The 22023-nt window shown below is 40.5% G+C and overlaps 1 protein-coding gene across 4 annotated transcripts in view; it reads left to right on the top strand.

Moving 5' to 3' along the window:
* The window catches only part of LOC136855600 (intermembrane lipid transfer protein VPS13A-like), a 315401-nt gene that overhangs the window by 209858 nt on the left and 83520 nt on the right, over nt 1–22023 (top strand). For all 4 annotated transcript variants that reach the window (XM_067132695.1, XM_067132694.1, XM_067132693.1 and 1 more), the window contains 3 exons: nt 9054–9155; nt 13575–13736; nt 14196–14316. In XM_067132695.1, the coding sequence (XP_066988796.1) occupies nt 9054–9155; nt 13575–13736; nt 14196–14316 (385 nt within the window). The remainder of the gene's footprint in view (nt 1–9053; nt 9156–13574; nt 13737–14195; nt 14317–22023) is intronic.

Below are 22023 nucleotides of genomic sequence, written 5' to 3'. Positions count from 1 at the left end.
TTTTTCCAACTCTTTGGCTTACATAGTGTGGATATTTCCACCTTCATTAAATTTCCTGTCTGTGTGAAAGGAAGAGGCATCATACCTTGGATTGGGGTTCATGTTCGAAGCTAAATGTGGGAACTGTGATTGGGAGCGTCATCCAACCCAATGATGTTTGGACCTGAAGGGTGTCAATATGATGTCGTATTGACACCCTGAAGGCAGATCCCTGAGATCAGCCCGTGGATTCCAGGGGTGGGCTATTACTAGGGGTAGGACTCCCGGCATATTTTCCGGTATGCCCGCCAACATAGTCAGAGTGGGGATGATTGTATTCTAGTAATAGTCTCGGTCCCAACAAGCAGGTTAGGCTTACACTTGTGCCTCTCTCATATGTTGGTGCTATCCCTTTTGGGTAGGGTAAGTGGTGGACATCTGAGAGTCAGTTCCTATTGGTGTCGTTAGCTGAGAATAGGGTCCCATGAAAAGTCAATGGTGCCTCTTCAGTGTTCACCAGCAGTGTGGAAAATTTTTTTTTTTTTTTTTTTTTTCATGGACGGTCCCCAGCTGAAATTAGTACCCCTGGGCCAAATGACAGTCAGACATGATTGACGACCCAATGCCAGGCAAGAAGGAATATGGCCAGGAATCCAACTTTAAAAGCATCTGGTTCCAGTATTATCACACTGGAACCATTTGCAATAACAAAAAGCAAGAAGTATGAAATAATCCCTGGGGTCTTTGTACCCAACTCATATGAAAAATTTCTAAATCTGAAGCTTAATGGTGACAATTTTTATATTTTTTGAGGTAAACAGGGAAATTGTAAAATGCTGTGGCAGACAGCCGAAAATATCCCCTCAGAACAGTAATATGCTCCTGGTAGTGAGTACCTCCCCAGAGGAAAGCATGAAGTTGGTGAGTTTGTCAGCCCTTGTGGGAGTTACGGTTGAGTGCACTCCCCACTCCAGCTTGAACTCCAGCAAGGGTTTGATTTATGCCCCTTAGCTAATGGATTTCTCTGAGGAGAAACTTGCAAATGAATTGAAAGATCAGGGTGTAATTAAGGTGGACAGGATCACAAAGAAGGTGGATGGTGATCGAATACCTCAACCTACCTTAATATTAACGTCCAATATTTTAGGACTCCCAGAGTATGTCTCTGCAGCCTGGCATAGATACAAAATAAAACGGTACATCCCGAGGCCCAGAAGGTGTTTCCACTGCCAACGTTTTGGACACACCCTTCAGACGTGCCAGTCCAAAATACAAGAAAATCCTGCAGTTTGTGTCAACTGTGGAGATGATGAGCATGGTATGTGCACAAGGGAACCTAAATGTGTTCACTGTGGTGAGGAACATGCATCATCATCTCAACAGTGTGATATATATTTATTTGAAAAAGAAATTTAGGCATTAAGAGTGATGGAAAGGATAACTTTTGCCTCAATAGTAGCAAAACTTAGAAACCAACAGAAAGAGACAAATAAACTAACCAAAATAAGAAGCTCAAAGGTAGAGTCAAAAAAAGAATCGCTGTAAAGATGCCTAACAGATTCATCAGAATCTGTTGATGATGGTAATGCGAAAACAAGGTTCAGTAGAACAAACAAGGAAGGCGTGAACAAGAGCTTAGAATAATTGAAGTGTCAGTTGAGACACCCTCCACCATCTGCCTCTTTGGAGGTGGGGCCAGCAAGTGCTGGTCCGGTGCCAGCTCCTCTTCGGAGGACAAACCAGCAGATGCTGATCCCCTGGCACCAGTCTTTGCTGGTGCTTCTGCCTCTTTAGAGGCAGAGCTGGCTACTGCCAGCAATAGCAAGACAGTTGAGGCAGTCTCTTTAGAGAACACCTCTGCTCTCTCCGTCTTGATTGAGATGGAGAGAGAAGAAACTAAAAAACCCCCTCAGTGTCAAAGACACTGAAGGAAAGGTTGTTATTCCCCCCAAGGAGCCAAAAATAAATTCACTTCCATAATTCAGTGGAACCGTCAGGGACTCTGAGCAAAGTATGAGGAAGTGAAGCTTTTGTTCTATGAGTATTCTCCTGCAGGGATATGTTTGCAGGAGACCATTCTAGGTGAATATACTCCTTTTCCTAGGGAATATGTTCACTTCAGAGCTGAATTTGATTTGGAAGTGGGAAACCACGGTGGATCCCTCATCTACATCCGTCGAGATACTCCACACTACCAAGCTGTGGCTGTACGGATTAATTTAAGAAGGTAAAATACTGTGTTCCCTTTACATTCCACCCCATAGTCATGTCTCCCAAGAGGACTTAATATCCTTAATGTGGCAACTACCAGAGCCATTTCTTCTTTTTGGTGACTTCAACAGCAGACATCCATTGTGGGGAGATATAACATCAAACCAAAAAGGGAATATGATAGCGTCTATTATAGGAAATGAAGATATAGGCCCTCTTAATACTGGAGAACCTACCCATTATCACATTCAGACTGGCACTTCTCTAGCATTGACCTTTCAATTTGTAGCTCCAATTACGGTGTTGATTTTAGTTGGAGAACAAGTGATGACTGGCATACCAGTGACCATTCTGCAATTATAATCAGCACCAATGATGGTCCACCTATCCCAAGATCACCACAATGGTGCTTAGAGAAAGCAAATTGGAAAAAATTCAAAGATTTGAGCGAGTTGGAAGGGGATGCTAAAGATTTCCCAAGTGTAGATGATGCCATTGATCTACTCAGTGGAACTTTCCATACTGCAGGCTTACATTCAATTCCTCAAACTAAAGGACTTTTCAGGAGACGGCCAGTTCCATGGTGGTCAGAAGAATTAAGGCTGCTACATCGAGCTAAAAGGTCATCATTGACCAGGTGCCATAGACATTGCACCGTGGATAAAGTCATCACTTATAAACAGTGTAGGGCACGATTTCGAAAAGCTATGAAAGCTGCCAGAAGACACGCATGGGCAGGATATGTATCCTCAATTAACAGCAGAACACCAGTCTGCAGCATTTGGAAGAAAATAAGAAAAATTCAGGGTAAATTTACACCCAATCCTCCTCCAGTACTTTAATTAAATAATAATCATGTCACTGATGCCACAAAAGTTAGTAATATATTTTCTGAACACTTTGCTCGAGACTCTGAAAAATCAGACAGTTCCCCAGGACATTTCAGAATGATGGAAGAACAACAGGTACTTGACTTTTCACCAAACAAAACTGAATCTTACAATATGCCTTTTTCTGAAAGGGAATTTGACTGCTTCGGCCAGGAGCAAGAACACTGCCCCTGGCCCAGGTGTGATTCCTTACGAAATGTTTAAACACATTTAAAAGAACACAAAACTTTTTATAATAGAGTATGGGATGAAAGCAGCTACCCTAGCATATGGGAATTGGCAACCATGTTACCATTCCTTAAGCCTGGAAAAAGATCCTCTCTATGCAGCAAGTTACTGCCCCGTTGCATTAACTTGCTGTTTGTGTAAGTTAATGGAAAAAATGGTAAATGTAAGGCTGATGTGGTATTATAGCACAACAATATTTTAACACCTTCTCAGTGTGGCTTTCGAAAAATGCACTCCACATTGGATATCTTACTGCAACTTGAAACCTCTGTCTGTGAAGCATTTGCCTCCAAACAACACCACGTAACAGTGTTTTTTTGGATATAGAAAAGGCACATGACACTGCCTCGAGACATGGAATTCAGAAGACAATGCATAATAGTGGTTTACGAGGAAAATTACCTTTACTGTATTTGTCAAATTATTTTACATCATAGGTATTTTAAAGTTAAAGTTGGCAGTACTTTATCAGAGAAAAGGTGCCAAGAAGAAGGTATTCCCCAGGGCAGTGTTCTCGGTGTAACACTTTTTGCTCAGGCCATAAACAGTGTCACAACTGTTATTCCAAGAGAGGTCTTAAAGACGTTATTTGTGGATGACCTGTCAATATCCTTTGCTACCACCCGGATGACTATAGCTGAAAGAAAGTTACAATTAACAATAAATAAAATAGCAAGTTGGGCAGAGAAACATGGTTTTAAAATCTCTGTAAGCAAGACTACTGCTGTCCACTTCTGCCGGATCAGGGGAGTACATCCTGATCCAGACCTCTATTTGTATGGCCGTAGAATCCCATGTGTAAAACAAGCGCGCTTCTTAGGCCTAGTTTTTGACAGCAGAATGACTTGGGTCCCCCATATCAAACATATAAAAGCAAAGTGCCTAGAAGCTCTACACATCTTGAAGGTGCTGTCTCACACCAGTTGGGAGCTGATAGAAATCTTATACTAAAGCTTCATAAAACCTTAATCTTATCAAAACTGTCATATGGTTGTGAAGTATATTCTTCAGCTTCTTCATCTAACTTAAAAATTTTAGATTCTGTTCATCATTCAGGTATTCGTAAAGCCACAGGAGCTTTCCGTTCATCACCAATTTCTAGTTTGCTAGCTGATGCAGGAGAAATGCCCCTTGAACTCTATCTCCAGTCATCATTACTTCGATACTGGTTTAGAGTGCAACGACTTCCCAAACCTCTGGCATTTGCTACGGCAGACAGAAATATTTTTAACAGTTTTTACGAAAGTCATCCAAGGTATGCTACTTCTCTTAGCTATAGAATTAAAAAGATTTTAGAGGATACAAATATTAGAAAAATACCCGTACTTCCTTTTGTGTATCCCACTACTACTGTCTGGAAGTTACCTGCTGTGAAATTCTGCAGGTACAGTACTTCAGTGGAGCAAAGAGGAATAAATCTGATAAGGAAATTAGGGCAATATTTTTAGAGCATGCATCAGAGCATATAGATACAAGATTTATATTTACTGATGGTTCCAGATCCAATGCTGGCATTGGTTATGGAGTTTTTAGTGAATCTTTTAACCGAAGAGGTGCGCTTCCTTCAGTTGCTTCAAACTTTACAGCTGAGCTGTATGGCATCTTAGCGGCACTGGAACATATTGCAACACTCCCATTGTCTGGCGACTCAATATTTTGTGACTCTAAAAGTGCCTTACAGTCCCTGGAAGTCTTCAATACTGATCATCCCTTAGTGTTGACGATCTTGCAGTGGATCTTCTTGCACCATTATAGAGGGAGCATTGTTTCTTTTTGTTGGGTTCCTGCCCATGTGGACATATTGGGAAATAAAGAGGAAGACTAGCTAGCCAAACTAGCAGCACAAACTTTGATACCGAGAAAATGCCCTGTTCCATATCGTGATACATTCCTTGGTATATGGAAATCCATCCAGCATTTATGGGCACTTCAGTGGGACAGAGTAGGCCCCAGTAAAATGAAGGAAATCACTGGTCAGACACACCCTTGGAAATATGACCTAATACCAAGGAAGTGGGAGGTTGAATTGTGTAGATTACATATTGACTATACGCGTTCAACTCGTGGCTATGTGATGAATGGGGAGAATGAGCCCTTCTGTGACGATTGCTTAGTTCCGCTGACTGTTAGGTATTTGCTGGTTGAGTGTCCCAGTCTAGTGGAACTTAGGAATCGTTTTTATTATATAGCAGTGAAGCAGGTGGTAATTATAGCAGGCAAAACCGTTGGGAGAAAGTATATGTATTAATAACGTTATCTCTTTTATCAAAGAAGCTGGTCTCCTCAAATATATTTAACAGCTGTGCTGTCTTAGTATATTTTTTTTCTTAAGTTATACTGTTTTTATTGGATCAAATTTATTAATAGTTCTTTTAGCAGAAATTTATTTATTTATTTTTTAAGTTATAGTTTTCTATTTGTTTTTTTTATCAAATTTATATGTAGTTCTTTTTAGCAGAATTTAATTTTTAATTTTGTTTAACATATAAAAGTGAAAAGATCACATTTAGTATTCAGCGTCAGTGACCTGGTAGTTGTGACGCCAGATAACCCACAATCAATCAGTGCTCAGCTGGTGTAACACACTTAATTCCTCCCATTGAGTGGAACGTGCTATGACCATCTAAAGTCGCCACATTGTAATCAGCATTGTCATACAAATATTGGATATAGGATTGTGGACCTACTTCTGTAGATGTGATTAATGTTACTGATGCCTCATAATTCAAGACTTCTCTATATGGTGACCAAAATCATTGGTTAGACAGTATATCTATTAGTCCTCGTGATCCATAGTTTCTGTGTAGATGAACACATAGCCCCATCTGAATTGGGGAGACGAATGACCTTGGTCGGACTGCAGCGATTATAACATGGTGAATGCTGACAGACTTCCTCTGAACATTACTGTCATCTTCCTTACTTTTAAAGACCCCATCTGTCAATAACCTAAGAGACACTGGAACAAGCTCACTACTTCCTGATATTACTTGCTCTGCAGAGGGAAACAAATGACACTCATAAGGGCGTGAACAAATATAATTTCGAATGATCTCAGCAGCAGTTGAAATTATTCGCTTAACCTCGTCAGCTGGGTCGCTTTTCCTCTGGGCATACCACTCATCTGAGAGAATGTCCTTTACACAGTGTGTGAAACAGACAATTCTATTTTTTCCACTGATATCAGTTATAGTTATTTTGATTACCAATATGTTCTTCAAGTTTCATTTAAGGTGTTTCTTACTGTATACAATACAATTCCTTCAAAGTTGTTCATAATGGACATCAATTCATCCAGACAGTATTGATATTCATCATTCTGCTCTAAATACTCACATAGTCTCAAGAAAGATCATGATTTATCATCATCTGGCCTTCGGACTTGTTGTTCACTAGTTCTTGGTTTGGAACAGTTGTCTAAAAAAATATCTCTAACTTGTACGATGATATCGACCCACTACTGCATCAAGATCAGTAACATTGGCTTGCCGAAGTAGGATTTCCCTACCCCAATCATCATTTCATATTTCAGCATTACTTTCAATAGTATTAACTATTTCCAGCATTTCTACTAAGCTGTACTCATGTGGATATGTCCTCCTAAATTTCTTAATATTTGCAGAGATAGGTTTTGCACAAAATGGGCATCGTGTCTTGAATCAAAATCTTCCCAAATTTTATGGTCCAAATGAACTTCTCTTGACGGGGCTTCTGGGCGACATGTATAATCCTTCCTGCATTTGACGTGCACAACAAATGTCCGCTTTTAAGTTGCCACATTCAGCTATCTTATTCAAGCCTTTTGTTACTTGTACAGTTTCCCCAGGACAATCATTCCCAGAAGGTTATCATAAAATACTCTGGCCTTTTCCATCTCTAATTTCTCTTCTTGTGTCTAAATCTACTTACAGTATATACTAATTTCATGCACCTGCAATAGAAAATAAACAAGTCAGTCTAGGAATGCTGATCAATATTTTTTTCTTTCATGAAATTTATTAACAATAAATACCTTTTATACCATTAATTTAGGTGCTGTAGAATGTTTCTAAAGACCTATGTTGACAGAAAAAGTAACAATGCATTGCGTATTTCTGTCTGAATATTGTAGTTCCTATTTGCCTAGGTAACAAACAAAAACCATTAGGAGTAACAGTTTCACAAAAACAATGATAACTCTGTAACTAATAATTCTAGATAACTGATTTTGGTGTTATTTAAAAGGTGAAGAAATCTGTAGGCGATTTGTATCGAAGGTAAGTTTGATATTGACGATGGATTTTTTGTCATTTGAATGGACATATTCCTTGCCGGAAATTTGTACTCTCCGGTCGTCAATAGAATATACAATAGCTTCACTCGCTTAAGTTTAACGGCAAAAATTTCAACGAACTCGGATTCTACAACTTCTTAAACATAAGAATCAATCAACTTGCAACCTGTTGACACAATCTTTTAACCTTTATTAAGCAAAACACCGAGAAAAAGTGAGAAATCCAATATGGCCGGCATTTTCTTTCAGTAACTCGGAAAAGCGTCATAGGCATTTTTGGGCCTGTTGGGATTTATAGTTCCTATTGGTAACCTCTACATGTCCTCAAAATATCAGCTTGCCAATCGAGATGTCTAGGTTAAACCTTAATTGTACTGTACTACAAGGACTTACTCCACCTGCTGCAGTTTTCCAGTGTCTTTTAACCAAAACTAGGACAGACTCCCTGGATACCCACGAAACACGGAATCCATGCCCAAATCTTGATTTCATTACAAAGTTTGGCAGCCAATTACAGAGCACCCTCACAGTCGTGCTTATACATCACTTGCATCACCTGTCGCCCAGTCTGGGTCACTTACCAGGCCTATATGTACCAAAAGCAGGTCAGATCCTGATAATGAAGCAGTGTATTGTGGGAATCCTACCAAATAAGATAACCTTTACAGTAATTCTTTCCAACCTATTATTATAATAAACCAGGGTTTTAACAGTGGTTCAATAGATAGCGTGATTTTTTTTCACTAACATGAACAAAAATTGTTGTCTTACCCAGTGCATATTTGTTAACTTTTTATGCTGTTTATTTTCTTGTCCCCTGATTTTTCAGTTTGTGAAAAAGAGAAATTGCCACTGGCTTGCACGGGTTTTGATATATGTACACATCCTTTGTTATTGTCAGGAGAGTTCTTTCATCAGTAATTTTCTAATTGTGTTTTTGAATAAATGTCACGTTAAAGCTTTTAACCTAATATCTTATAAAAGTTAATGCTATATAGTGATACAATTAAGTGTTTTATGTTACAAGTTGCTCTGTTGCTATTAATATAAAAATCTTTTATGCCGTTTCCAATGTATCGACTAGTTCAGCAATCTGTATGAGGATACTTAGGTATCTTCCTTATGTTAATAATTACATTTTTCTTCATCAGTATATTTTGGGTTACACATACATGTAACGTTCATGAAAAATGGCTTTCAAGTTGACTTTATTACCTTATTCTTGTGATCAGTATTCCTGTTCATGAGCATTTTCATTCTGAATCATTTAACCTGCAAGAGGTACATATTTTAGCTCTTACCAGTTAATTCAATTAAAACAATGTTTTGTGAGACTGGGCTTGTTTTGGTCAGCCTTGTCCTTCTCAGTCTCTACACCATAAAAGATTTAAAATTTACTTATGCTTAAAAGATTTATTTCTCTACCATGTAAGTTTAAGGAAAATTTTGTAAGCATTACTTTTTTATTACAGATTTATGTATTGGTGCTGGGGTTAGACATTCTTGGTAATCCCTATCAGAGACTGCGAGACTTGTCACAAGGTGTTAAAGATCTTATTTATCAACCAGCATTGGTGAGTACTGTGAATCGTTATCGTCATCATAAATGTTTATGCACAACTTTTCCCTTCATGGGGTTAGATGTAACATGAGTTTTCTCCACTAACCTTTGTCCTGTGATCTTTCTGCCTGAACTCCCATCACGTCTAGGTATTCACCTTCCCTCTTTTTTCCTGATTTTTTGGCAGTTCTTACAGGCCTTCAACTTCCCACTCCATATCTCCTGATGTTCTGACCAACAGTTCCTCATCCCTTCTCATCACATGCCCAAATCTTCTGAGTCTTTGAGATCGCAGTCCATTTTCCAGCATCTTCATCAGTTCATCTTTCCACTGTGCTCCAGCCATAAATCTGAACATTCTGCTGTCTCAACTTTTCCGAATCATCTCATTTTCTTATCAGAGCCTATGTTTCTTATTTGTAAGTGTGCTCTCTCTACTAAATATCAGTGATATTATGTATATGATTGTCTTTTGGAGAGGATTAGTATGGCTCAGTCACAGGATTCAAAAGCTTCATTCGTTACTTGCGGAGACTGTAATGCAAAACATGGCGAGTGGCTAAATTCAGATTCCATAGATCAGCATGGCTGGTCTGCTCTTGTTCTTTATATCCTCTGGTTTTGTGAATATATAGGCATTTCTGATCATTGTGCCATTGAGATGGACATATCTATTAATTAGTATACTGTATTCCTAATGACACCATTGGAAAAACAGTGTGGCTGAAATTTGGAGCTGATTGAGATTGCATTATTGAAACCTGTCAGGCACTTAATATTTCGGATGCTATATTAGATCCTGAGAATTGAGAGATATTACAATAACTCCTTCAAGAAGAAACTTGAAAGAATCACTCATCCTCATCTGTAGTGGACCAAATTGACATCATCTATCTTTGGGTCAGGCGCATCTTCCATTCCACCACTATTAACAGATGATGGTAGATTGGTTACTGGCCCTAGGGAAAAGGCTGAACTGCTTCATAGAGCTTTTGAAGCTAAGCAGTCAGCTGAGGATGTCCCTCTCCCTGATACTTGTCATCCCGAACCTATGTTGCATCTAAAGGATTGTTAGCTTATACACAGTCAATATGCATATAGGAAGCAATTAGGTACCTGCGGTGCTCTTTTAGACTTGACGTGTCATCTGCAAGAGACCCTTGATAAGGGTTTTGAGTGCAGAGTAATTTGAATAGATTTTAGTGCTGCTTTTAATTTAGTAATTCACAAGGCACTTATTTATAAACTTCAGAATCTTGGAGTGGGTGGATATGTTTTAGGATTATTTCATGATTTCCTTACAGGTAGGCAGCAGCGAGTTGCTGTTGACAGGATTTTTAGTGAACCAGGACCTGTTATATCTGGAGTTCCACAGGGTAGTGTTCTTGGTCCACTCTTATTTTTAATGTATACAAGTGATATGGTTGTTTGCCTCAAAAACAAGATGGTTCAGTGTGCCAGTGATACAACACTTGCGGTTGTAGTAAAGTCTCCACTTATGAGAAATGAAGCTGCCATCAGCCACAGTCGGGACATGGACCGGATCAGTGAATGGTGGAGTCAGTAGGGTATGAAGCTGAACTCCAGTAAAACGAAAACACTGTTGGTTAGTAGATCTCATACCGATTTTCCATCCCATCCTCCCCCTCAGGTGGATGGGACTTTTCTGAATGAGTCTGAAGCTTTAATTATTCTAGTTGTAACTTTTGGCTCACATCTTATCTGGAGAAACATCTAATGAAGTACCTAACTTTTGTGTGGCATTTGCTGAAAGTTTCAGCACGAAAGTTAGGTGTTGCTCTAAAGGCCTCATATATTTATAAAAGTGATAAAATCAGTGAAACCTGTTTTAGGTCATTTGTCCTTCCTTTACTAGAATACTGTTCTCTGGTGTAGATGTCTGCTTCTGCCAGAAATTTGTCTCTTTTAGATAGAATGGTGAGTGGTGGTAGGTTTCTGCTTCCTAATAGTACTAGCAGTTATGACTTGGACCATCGACAGATGGTCTCTTGTTCATCACTTTTTCATAAGTTGCATTTTAACAGAGATCTTTTGCATTCACAATCGATCCCTGATCCCCTTTACCTGCCGAGAGCAACCAGATTCGCTGATCAGTAGCACCAATATGCAGTAAATGTGCCTCGCTGTTGAACTTCTTAGTTCCAGGAGTCCTTTACTCCTCACACTGTTGGACTAACAGCCTCATGGAGGATGTTGTGCATTTGAAACTTCAGAAATTCAAAGAAAGATGCAATGCATTACTACTCTAATACAATTCAACTTGTGTTTTGATGTTTTACTTATACAGTATTTTTATTTATTTATTAATTTGTTAATATGTCTGTTTTTCTAATAGCTGATCTCCTCTTTCTATATTTCCCATTACCTTCTGTTACTTCTTTCGAGTGGACACCATATTCTTTGGAAGCTTGAATAGCAGATAACCCGCAATTAATCAGTCAATCAAGTCAGTGGCCCGTATGGGCTTGTTCCATATGAATAGTGTTAATCTTCTGAATAATAATAATACAGGTTGACCATCACTAATCCGGCATCACTGGGACCTGGAGGGTGCCGGATTAGCCATTTATTAGGCTAGAATACACGAAACCCAGTAGCTAAGCACATCATCTTAGAATTAAAATATCCCACAAATCAGTACAAGTTGGATAATAAAGAAAAGACAATTATCAAATACAGGTAGTGCTCGAGTTATGATAATTCGACTTATGATATTTCGAGTTTACGATTACGATGGGGTTAGGATTGGGTATGAAAATATTTAGGAAATATTTTTGGAATTCGCGCAGTCGCAGGCAGCAGGTACAATCAGGCAGCGAGAGAGACCAACTTACAATAGAAAAACTTCTTTTCCTCCATCTCTTTATTCCATCTGCTAGTTAAAAAGTAATAGAGAATGATAAAGTATTGTTAGTAACGTTATACTCTTGCAAAAATGCGACAGCCATAAACAACCGAACGGGAAACTGTTGTTTTGCTAATAATCGTATCAGATAACAACTGTTTTGCTTGTATTTCAATCCATCGTACGGTAATACAAAATTAAAGAGTTATGTTACAAATGACGTTAAGTACTGTACAATAGGACTGATATATTTTTACACTATACCCTTATTCGCTTTGGAGAAAAGATCAGCAGAGAAATATACTGCTACAGTAACTTAAAGCTGTAAGTTGTAGCTGAAGCTGAGAAAACAATGTTCTGCTGCTAATGACTATAAATTATCATGCATCGGCAACATGGATGAAACTTGACCGTAAATAAAACTGGAGAGAATGTATTTTAATCAAAACTACTGGGCATGAAAGAATACAAATTACTACTGTTTTCACGCAGATAAAAGATAAATACATAAAGCTCGTATTATGATGAAATCAAGAGAAAATAGCGAACGGAATCTTGATTTTTTTTTGCACAAAACAAACATGCGACCAAAACGGCCAGCCGTGATTCCCGCAAACATCATATATCAACGAAAAAATAGCTAAATTAATTTCATAACAAAACATTTAAGTTATATTTCGACTTAAAACACTTCGTATAACGAAAAATATCCGTGTCCCAAAAAAATAAAGTATCCATATTCGTTTAAGCCAACTAGAAGCAAGAAAAGTGCTTTGAACTTAGTCAAATATATAAATAAACACGGCGATACCGATTCCCAAAACAAAACATTGATCACAATTTATAATACAATTGGAAACAATGTAGTAAAACATAACTTTTAAAAGATCCATGAAAAAGATGCACATTTGTTATGTTGATGTTTGTATAATACTGTTAATATGTGAATAGAGTTCAGTATAATGTAGGCTATGCTACCAGTTTGTTGATGCAGCACACTGCGCCCACCAAATCGAAAAATGGCGAAGCGAGTTAGTGTAGCGACCGGGAATTTTGAAAATTAGTGCGGAAACATTGAAATTACTCTAGCTGAAATTTGTGCCGGATTACTGATTGTTCTGGACTACTGATTGCTGGATTAGTGATGGTCAACCTGTAATACTAATGGAACACTTTTATTAACAAGTGGTTTAGCTACGTCTCTCTGTGTAATCCATACTGCAACTATATACTCTCTTCCTTACTGCACTCTCAACTCCTGCTTCAGTCCAGTGTGTTCCAAGATAATAGAAATGTCTCCCTCTTCTAAGGCCCGCCCATTTGTCACAACAGGTTCTCACTCCCCCCGCCCCCTCTTTCCAGTTTACTTTTGTAATACATTTCAGACAGTAACCTCTTTTTCCCGTGCATTTAGTAACACTGAGCACCTCTTTTGACACTCTGTTGCATTCATTTCGCAGTACAGTAACTACTGTTTGTGTGTCTTGAAAATTACAGTCTATTAATTTTCGTCTTTAAATACACTGATTTTTAAAATGCCTTCACCAATATTTTCCTTCTTTACAGGGCATCATTGAAGGACCCGATGAATTTGCTGAAGGAATAGCTCGTGGTGCACAAAGCCTGATGGGCCATGTTGTTGGGGGTACAGCTGACAGCCTGAATCTCATTTCCTCTGCTATTGGAAATACAATAGCCAGTCTTACTTTTGACCAGGAATATAAAAAGGTAAGCTAAGTTATCCCGAAAAATGTTTCATATCACTAAGCATTTACAGTGACTATAATGCTTTCGAGTTATAAGTACACCTGCTCTGAAGAATATTTCAAGTAGTGCTTCAGCATGCTGCTCAGTTTCAATGGAATTCAAAAGAGAAGGAAATGTCTAACACGGGACTTGCTAGCAGCTCTTACACTTTCTGTTGGGGCATATAATAATGTACCCTAATTACAATAAAATCCTAAAAAATATTAAAATCTTACAGTAAAATTAACAGCTGTCATGTGTAAAGACTATGAAAATGAAAATTTTAAACTCCAGTTGTGCAGAGACTGAAATCATCGAAGAGAAATTTTCATTTCCATTCAGTAGATTTAAAGTCCTGTAGATTTAAAATCCTCAGGGTAATAGAAAATAGTTGTTTATAATAAATATTCATGCCCTCCAAATGTTATTTCTTTCTTGAAGAAACGTCGGCAGAGGTTAGAAACGCAAACATCAGTTCCTAAATCCCTTCTGTATGCTGGTCAGACCTTCGTGATAGGAGTGGTCTTGGGAATTTCAGGAGTTGTTGTCAAGCCTGTTGCAGGTAAGTTGTAAGACACCCTTTCCCAAATAATTTTGTAAGTACAGTTATTCATTTCAGTCTGTAGAAACGTTATCTGATTTTTTTTTTCTTTTTTTGCTCTTTAACATTCAATCTAACATCAAAATAAAGGTGTGGAACTGCTATACTTTGTTACAGCCCACTGTCCCACCCATAGACAAGTACATTTACAGTATGACAAAGTCTACATGGAAAAATAGTACCATGCTAATACATTTAGAAATCACATTCACTACCATGATCTAGACATTAAATGATGATCTTTGGTTATGAATACAGGCGAATATTCAGGAATAATGTTTTGAAGTAATTGCAGTTTAAACATATTTTGATGTAGGAAAAACCGATTTCTGGTAGCCACTGTGAGTCCTCAAATAAATTACACTCACATGGTCCGCCCCAAGGCTCTACATAAGACAGACCAACCAATCTCAAAGAATTCTCTTACAGTTGGTCTCAGCCAGAATAGTGCATGTTGGCACAGTTATAGAATATAAAGGACTCAGGACAAGAGGGCTCTGTCTCCTGTCCAGGGTTTTCCCCTCATCCTACTCGCACACGTGACGACAACGTGTATGTCAGCTATTTTTCTCATTGCACACCAGGTCTGTGCAAGATAAATATTCACCCCAGTCTCATGCCTTTTCATCAGGAACCCACAGCAGCTACCAAAAATAGGTTTTTCCCACATCAAAATGTTCTTTGATAGCGTAGCCGCTGTTCATCCTCAAAGGAGCTTACAAAAGAAATTGACAGGTGGCAAAATGGCTTAGCTCCTAACAAATAAATCTCAGCAACACATTTAAATTTTTTGTCTAAAGTATAGTTACAGGTTATCAACCATTTTCTTCATTTAGTGCAGCAGATAATTGCATATTTCATAAGAATCGTTCAGATAGTGAAACAAGCATGAAATTTTGCACAAGTGCTCTTTAAAGTTCCCTCTATCAGAAAAGGGCGCTGGCCACGCAAAAATTTAATATGGCGGCCAAATTCCAAGATGGCGGCCAGTATCGACAGATTTTGGCTAATTTTTCACTAGAATGGCATGTATTTGCTTCTAGCAATATGGTAAAGCTCTTCCATACTATTTCTTGTGAATATTATGTTTCTGTAGCTTCCAGTACAGTTTACCTTTAAATATGGGGGCTATATGGCTGCCAAGAAAAGGTAGAAACAATAATTATAATGAGAAATAATGCCCGTTCAACAATTATCGTTTTAAGCATGGATCTTGGTTTCTGTGGTTTTAGATCCTAATGAGGCCATCTCTTTCGAATAACTCATCAATTTTGAAGGAAAATTAATAAATGTAAAAAGAGTGTATGTCTGCACACAACCAGGGCACACTGGTGACATCACTGCTGTGTAACTCAGCATGGGGTTCAGTGCCAGCTAATCCAGCTTTACTAATCCTGTAGTCTTAGACTAGTAGTTGTAGTATAGTTTAGTTTAGTGTCCCAAATGCTTTCTAACAGCCCCAGACCAGCTATAGTTAGATAGCCGCACCTGAATAGACAGGATGTGCCAGCGCGGGAGAGCCGAGCCAGGGTATGGGGGCTGTACATGATGGTTCATGTACTTACCGGATGGTGTACAGATCACTTAAATGGCACTGGATGAATGATCGGGCTAGGTGTAGGGAGACCGAACCTAGTTGAATCCCATACAGGAATGTGTGCTTTGTTTAAGGTGGTAAAAAGGATAACCCCTCGGCCTTAATCAAAAGTGAAATCATGGCAGAATGTGATGCCAATCCAATATTGAGCAGTAGAAAACAAACTGGAGTTTGTGTTGTCTTTGTCAGAAGGACAAAAGAGGTGAGCACTTGACATCACCTCCAAGTCATCATGTCCTAGACCATGATGGGTACACAATGCTGGCAAGGGAACATTCCCATGTTCAGTGAAATTAATGAAATGCCACTGATAATGGATCCAGCAAGGCTGGATGAAGGTGATGGCATAGAGGCCACTCTCAGGAAAATGCAGCAAAATACCATGTGAACTGTCGCTTGTTGTTTAACAACACTAAACTGGACCGCAAGAAAGCGACAATCCAATGACCAGACCAGCAACACTGAGACTAGTCGTGCAAAACTGCGCCGAACCAGTCATGACAATGAAGTTTGCATTTTCTGTGAGAAAGTGGCACCTGCATCTGATCTCAGACAGGCTAGTACTAAGGACCTTGACTTGAAATTGCGTGAATGTGCAGAGATACTTAGTGATGGCAAGCTCCTTGCTAGGTTGACTGGTGGGGATGTCATTGCACAGGAGTTTAATATCACCATGCCTGTCTTTGTGCCCTCTACAACAGAAAAAGGTCCTACCTGAGGAGCCTTGAGAAAGACCAAGGTAGCACTGAGTCAGAATCAGATGTGTATCCACTAGTTCTGTCAGAACTGATGACATACATTGTTGAAAACAACCTTTGTTCAGATGATCCAGTCACATTTCGGCTGGCAGATATTTGCCACCTCTACCAACAACGTCTGGAACAATTAGTGTAGAGTCACCAAGTGTAAATTCCACGAGACTCAAAGACAAACTTCTGGCAGAAATTCCAGAACTTGAGGCTCATAAATCTGGCAGAGATGTATTACTTGCATTTCAAAAGGATGTGGGAAAAGCACTTGCTCAATCATCTGATCTTTCAGAGGCAGTTATCATTGCTAAAGCAGCAAATATTCTCAGAAAGTCTATACTTGATCATCAGTCACGGTTTGATGGCACATTTTCTGAGGCTTGTGTACGAAATTCTGTGCCTCCTCTCCTGCTCCAGTTTGTAGGGATGGTTGAGCATGGGCTGACATCAAGTCACAGTTACGATTTGGAGCATCAAAGTCAGACCAGGCCATTGCACAGCTCATGCAGTTCAACTGCTACCCCGATACAAAGAGGAGCAACAACTCATAGACACTCCAAAGACAGAGAAACACCATTCCCAGTCTACATGGGACTCTCAGTCTATGCCAAAACCAGGAAGAGAAACCTGGTTGAAATGCTACATCAGTATGGCCTCAGTATCTCTTATGACAGAGTACTGGAGGTCTCTGCACAGTTAGGAGATGCCACAGTTAGCAAATATGTGGAGGAGGGTGTGGTCTGTCCCCCAGTACTGCGAAAAGGGTTGTTCACCACTGCAGTGATGGACAACATCGACCACAACCCATCTGCAACTACTGCCACTACCTCCTTCCATGGAACTAGCATCTCCATATTTCAGCACCCCACCAAGGAGAACACTGGACAGGAAAGACAGCAACTAAAGTTTGCACCTGAGAAAGTGAGGTCGGTGCCTGAATTGCCGGACACATTCACAAACATCTCACCAGCTTCCTTTCAAACAAAGAACCCTGTGCCACCAAACACTGCAATACCAAAGCCACCCACAGATATCTTGGGGCCACAGCTTGCACTGGAGTATCAGTGGCTAGACAAGGTCATAGTCACCCAGGAAATAGATGATGCAGTGAATCTGACGTGGTCAGCTCATCACGCTTCAATGAAGAGAAGCCCAGAATTTGAAGTAACCATAACTTCATTGCTTCCTCTCCTGCGTGATCAGGCTCATTCTGTTGCTACGATCAAACACGTGATGCAGAAAGTGCAGGATGTCACTGATTTTCTGAACCTGGCCAGATACCCATAATCACAGCTGATCAGCCAATCTATGCCGTAGCAAAGCAGGTGCAGTGGCAGTGGCCTGATCAGTATGGCGAAGACAAGTATCTGGTAATGTTTGGTGGTCTGCACATTGAGATGGCAGCAATGACATCTCTTGGTACTCTTCTTCATGGCAGTGGTTGGACAGGAGCTCTGGTGGAGGCAGGAGTTGCTTCATCTGGAACTGCAGAATCCTTCCTGTCAGCTGCAAGTGTAACCAGGACACGGCAGATGCACCAGGTTACAGCCTCTAGTTTGTACAAACTCCTGAGGACAGCATACACTGACTACTGTGCTGAGAAAGCAAACAACAATGAGCAGGCATTAGAGTTTGAGGAGTGGTGTGACCTTCGAAGACAGCAGAGTCCACAGTTCCACTTCTGGCACATGGTGTTGTCTATGGAACTTGTGATATTCCTACTGATCAGGTCCTTCCGTGAGGCCAATTTTGTCCTCTACTGCCAGGCATTGCATGAGCTGATACCCTACTTCTTTTCCAACAATAATACAAACTATGCTCGTTGGCTGCCTATTCACCTCAGGGACATGCTTACCCTAGAGAGTTCACACCCAGAGTTGCACAAGGAGTTCAAGGCTGGCAACTTTGTTGTGCACAAGACCAGTCGCCAGTTCTCAGCAATGGCTCTTGACCAAGCTCATGAGCAGACCAACGCCTTTATAAAGGCTGATGGCGGAGCCATTGGGCTGACTGAAGATCCGTCAGCACTCAGAAGATGGATGGTGGCTGGCCCAGAGATCATCCGCTTGGTGTCTGCATACGAAACAGAGGTTCAAAGTAAGGAGTCTAATGAGCAGACAACACACCATGAACAAACACCTCATGCGCAGAAGACATTCTGAGAGAGTCAGCAAGCTGTCATTGGCTTTGCAACACTTGGGAAGTCCTTTTCAGGAAGAGAGCCAGGATCTGTATTCCATTGACAACAAAGACATTGCCCACCCCAGCTCAGCAGAACTTCTACAGACACACCTTGACAGAGGCCGCACTAAATTTCAGAAGTTTTCAGACTCTTTGGCAAACAATGCAGTCTCCTTCTATGAGCCGATAAAGAAGAACAGAACTGACTTCTTCAGGCAAGAAGCTGCTCCTGTAGAACAGTCAAAGCAGAAACTTCTGAAGGAGGATTGCCAGCTTTTCTCAAAGCTATTTATATCCTGTCAGAGCCGTGAATGTGATCTGCAGGAATTCTTCCAGCACGAGAATCAAACATTCCCAGATTCCCTTAGTGAGGGTGGTAGGCTGTACACATGTCAGAAGTCTCAGCTGACCTCGGTCCTGGAGAGTCATGTTACACTAGAAGACAAAGAACCAAAGACTGATGTCCTCATTGTAGATGGATCAGCTTTGGTCCATGCCTGCCACCAAAGAAAGGAAAGACCTTTGAGGGCTATGCACTTTGCGACTTCTTGCCTGTGATACAATCCTATAGCAGCAAGTACACATCATCACATCTTGTATTTGATGTATACAATACATCCAGCCTCAAAGCTGAGACCAGGCTCCAACGTGGTCAAGGAGGAAGGCGCAAGGTGACAGACAAGAACACAATTCCATCCAACTGGCGCAATTTCCTAAGACACGATGCCAACAAGACAGAGTTGTTCCAGTTCCTGGCAGACAAAGTTGCCCAGATGTCTGCCACAAATGTTGTCATTGCCACGAAAGGGTCTGCTGTCCTCAGCACTCATGAGGCTAGTCTTCAGGGACTGGAAAAGTGCTCTCATGAGGAAGCTGACACCGCATCTTTCTCCATGCCAAATATGCCACAGAACATGGAGCCAAGACCATCACGGTTAAAGCAAATGACACAGATGTTCTTGTCGTTGCAGTCAGTGCTTTCTCCACTCTCCACAATCTAGGGCTAGAGAAGCTATGGGTGGCATTTGGCCAAGGCCAGAGCCTGCGCTGGATTGCTGTGCATGACCTGTGCAACTCTCTGGGCCAGGAGAAGGTGAATGGCATGCTCTTCTTCCATGCGTTCACAGGCTGTGATACAGTGTCAGCCTTCCGGAGCAAGGGCAAGAAGACCGCCTGGCAGACATGGAACATCTTTCCAGAGGCCTCCACTGTGTTCTCCAAACTGAGTCACTACCCTCTCAGAGTGGAAGAGAGTGACCTGAAGGTCCTGGAGAGGTTTGTCATACTTATGTATGAAAGATCCAGCACTGCTGGCACTGTGGATGAGGCTAGACTTGATATGTTTGCCAGAAAACAAAGGGCATATGAGGCCATTCCACCAACCAGGAGCTCTCCTCCAACACACCAAGCGTGCTGCGTACCAGGCTGGTTGTGTGGGGGCAGGCCACCATGTCAGCCACAGCCAGAGAACCCTGCTGAGTGGGGATGGCAAAAGTCTGGTGAAGCATGGCAAGTCCTCTGGACAACCAACTCGCCCTTAGCCAAGAGTTGCCAACAGCTTACCAAATGTGGATGCAAAGCAGGCTGTCGGGAAAGGTGCAAGTGCTACAAGCTGGGTCTTCCCTGCACAGCTCTGTGCACTTGCAAATGTGAAGTCTAGATAAATATTGCCCTCTCTTCAGTAGATAATCTAGCTTGAGCATCCAACGTGTCATGCTATGCCTACCTTCTTATCCTCGAATTTTTTTCAAAGGTGTAGGTTGAGAGACCTATACATAGATTGGTTGCGTTTAGTCCGTATTTCTCTTCTTTTCTTTTTTTTTATGGTTACAGTCTTAGACACAATGTTGTATGTGACCATACCATTACTATTTCAGTTGAAAATAGCATATTAGTTAAACTGTCTGATCACATGAATATACCATTAAATAAAAACAGTTGGTCTCTATGTCTCTAGCGCTGTGGATAGAAAAAAACTTTTATGGCAACCATTTTGTATGCCATCTTGGTTACAATTCATTTAGTAAGGGTTTTCAATAAAATGTGTGGTATGGAACATTTTATAACCTAAAAGTCGAGGTTTAAAAAAAAAAAACTGGCATATTCCATCCAATAGATGCTCCCAAACCAGTGAATCTCAACATAGATGGCGGCCATTTTGAAAAATAGCCGCCATCTTGGATTTTCAGGTGGCCAGCGCCCTTTTCTAAGAGAGCGTAGTCTTAGGAATGTTTGTGCCAAATTTCATGCTTGTTTCACTATCTGAACGATTTTTACAGCAATCTGCTGCACTAATTCCAGATACCCACTAGGCTTTGGCAATAAAGAGCTGAAAAAACTAACAAACCTATACAGGTATATGTATTATCCCTTGTGGTTCCAAGGTGACTTACCTAATTATGTGGGTCTGGCTGTGGGATTATTGCAATGACAATGGGATTATTGTCAATGATGTACTCACCTTTAAGGAAAGGAGTGAGGGAGGGTCTGCCTTTTTAATGAGGGACACTACAACAATTCTCAGTCCATGAAGAGAGAGAGTTTTGTTTGTGCTAGGGTGTAGGAAAAAGAGGTCCATCTGGGATGTTTCCCGTGATGTCTAGGTAAACCTTTGGTGCTTCAACTAGGCATAATGTTTAATCTGAAATACTGAGTTCCCTTATCAGAAAAGGGGAATTTCCCTTTAAAAAGTCCTTATTCTTGGCCAGGAATGGTGGACCAGGAGACAATAGTAAATGACAGGTAGGTGTATGAGTGAAGAAACATAGGCCCCATCTAAGAGAACTCAGTTCACTACTCTGAGCTCTGATGCCAAAGCTCAAGAAGACAGCCTTTTGGAGCACATGAGTTGTACATAGTTGTATTGGGCCTGCTTAATTGAGCGGATGACAGAGTCTAAGAACCTTATTCAGGGACCAGGTAATGGGAAGCCTTGCAGGAGCTGACCTTTACTGTACAAAAGACTCGAAGATATATAACAAAATGCAAAACTGTTTCAACAGATTTCATCAGGGCTCTCGGCATGGAGGCAATCTAACCACATTTTCTGTGTGGACTGGTATGTCGGATAGATGAAGTCCATAGTTTTTGCACTAGGTACCTAGAATTGTTAGGTAAACAGTCTTCTAGGTAGACAAACTC

The sequence above is a fragment of the Macrobrachium rosenbergii genome, chromosome 32 (genome assembly GCF_040412425.1).
Source record: "Macrobrachium rosenbergii isolate ZJJX-2024 chromosome 32, ASM4041242v1, whole genome shotgun sequence".
Classification (NCBI taxonomy): Eukaryota; Metazoa; Arthropoda; class Malacostraca; order Decapoda; family Palaemonidae; genus Macrobrachium; species Macrobrachium rosenbergii.
The sequence above is the reverse complement of the archived record's forward strand: the minus strand, read 5'-3'. Positions and strand labels throughout refer to the sequence as shown.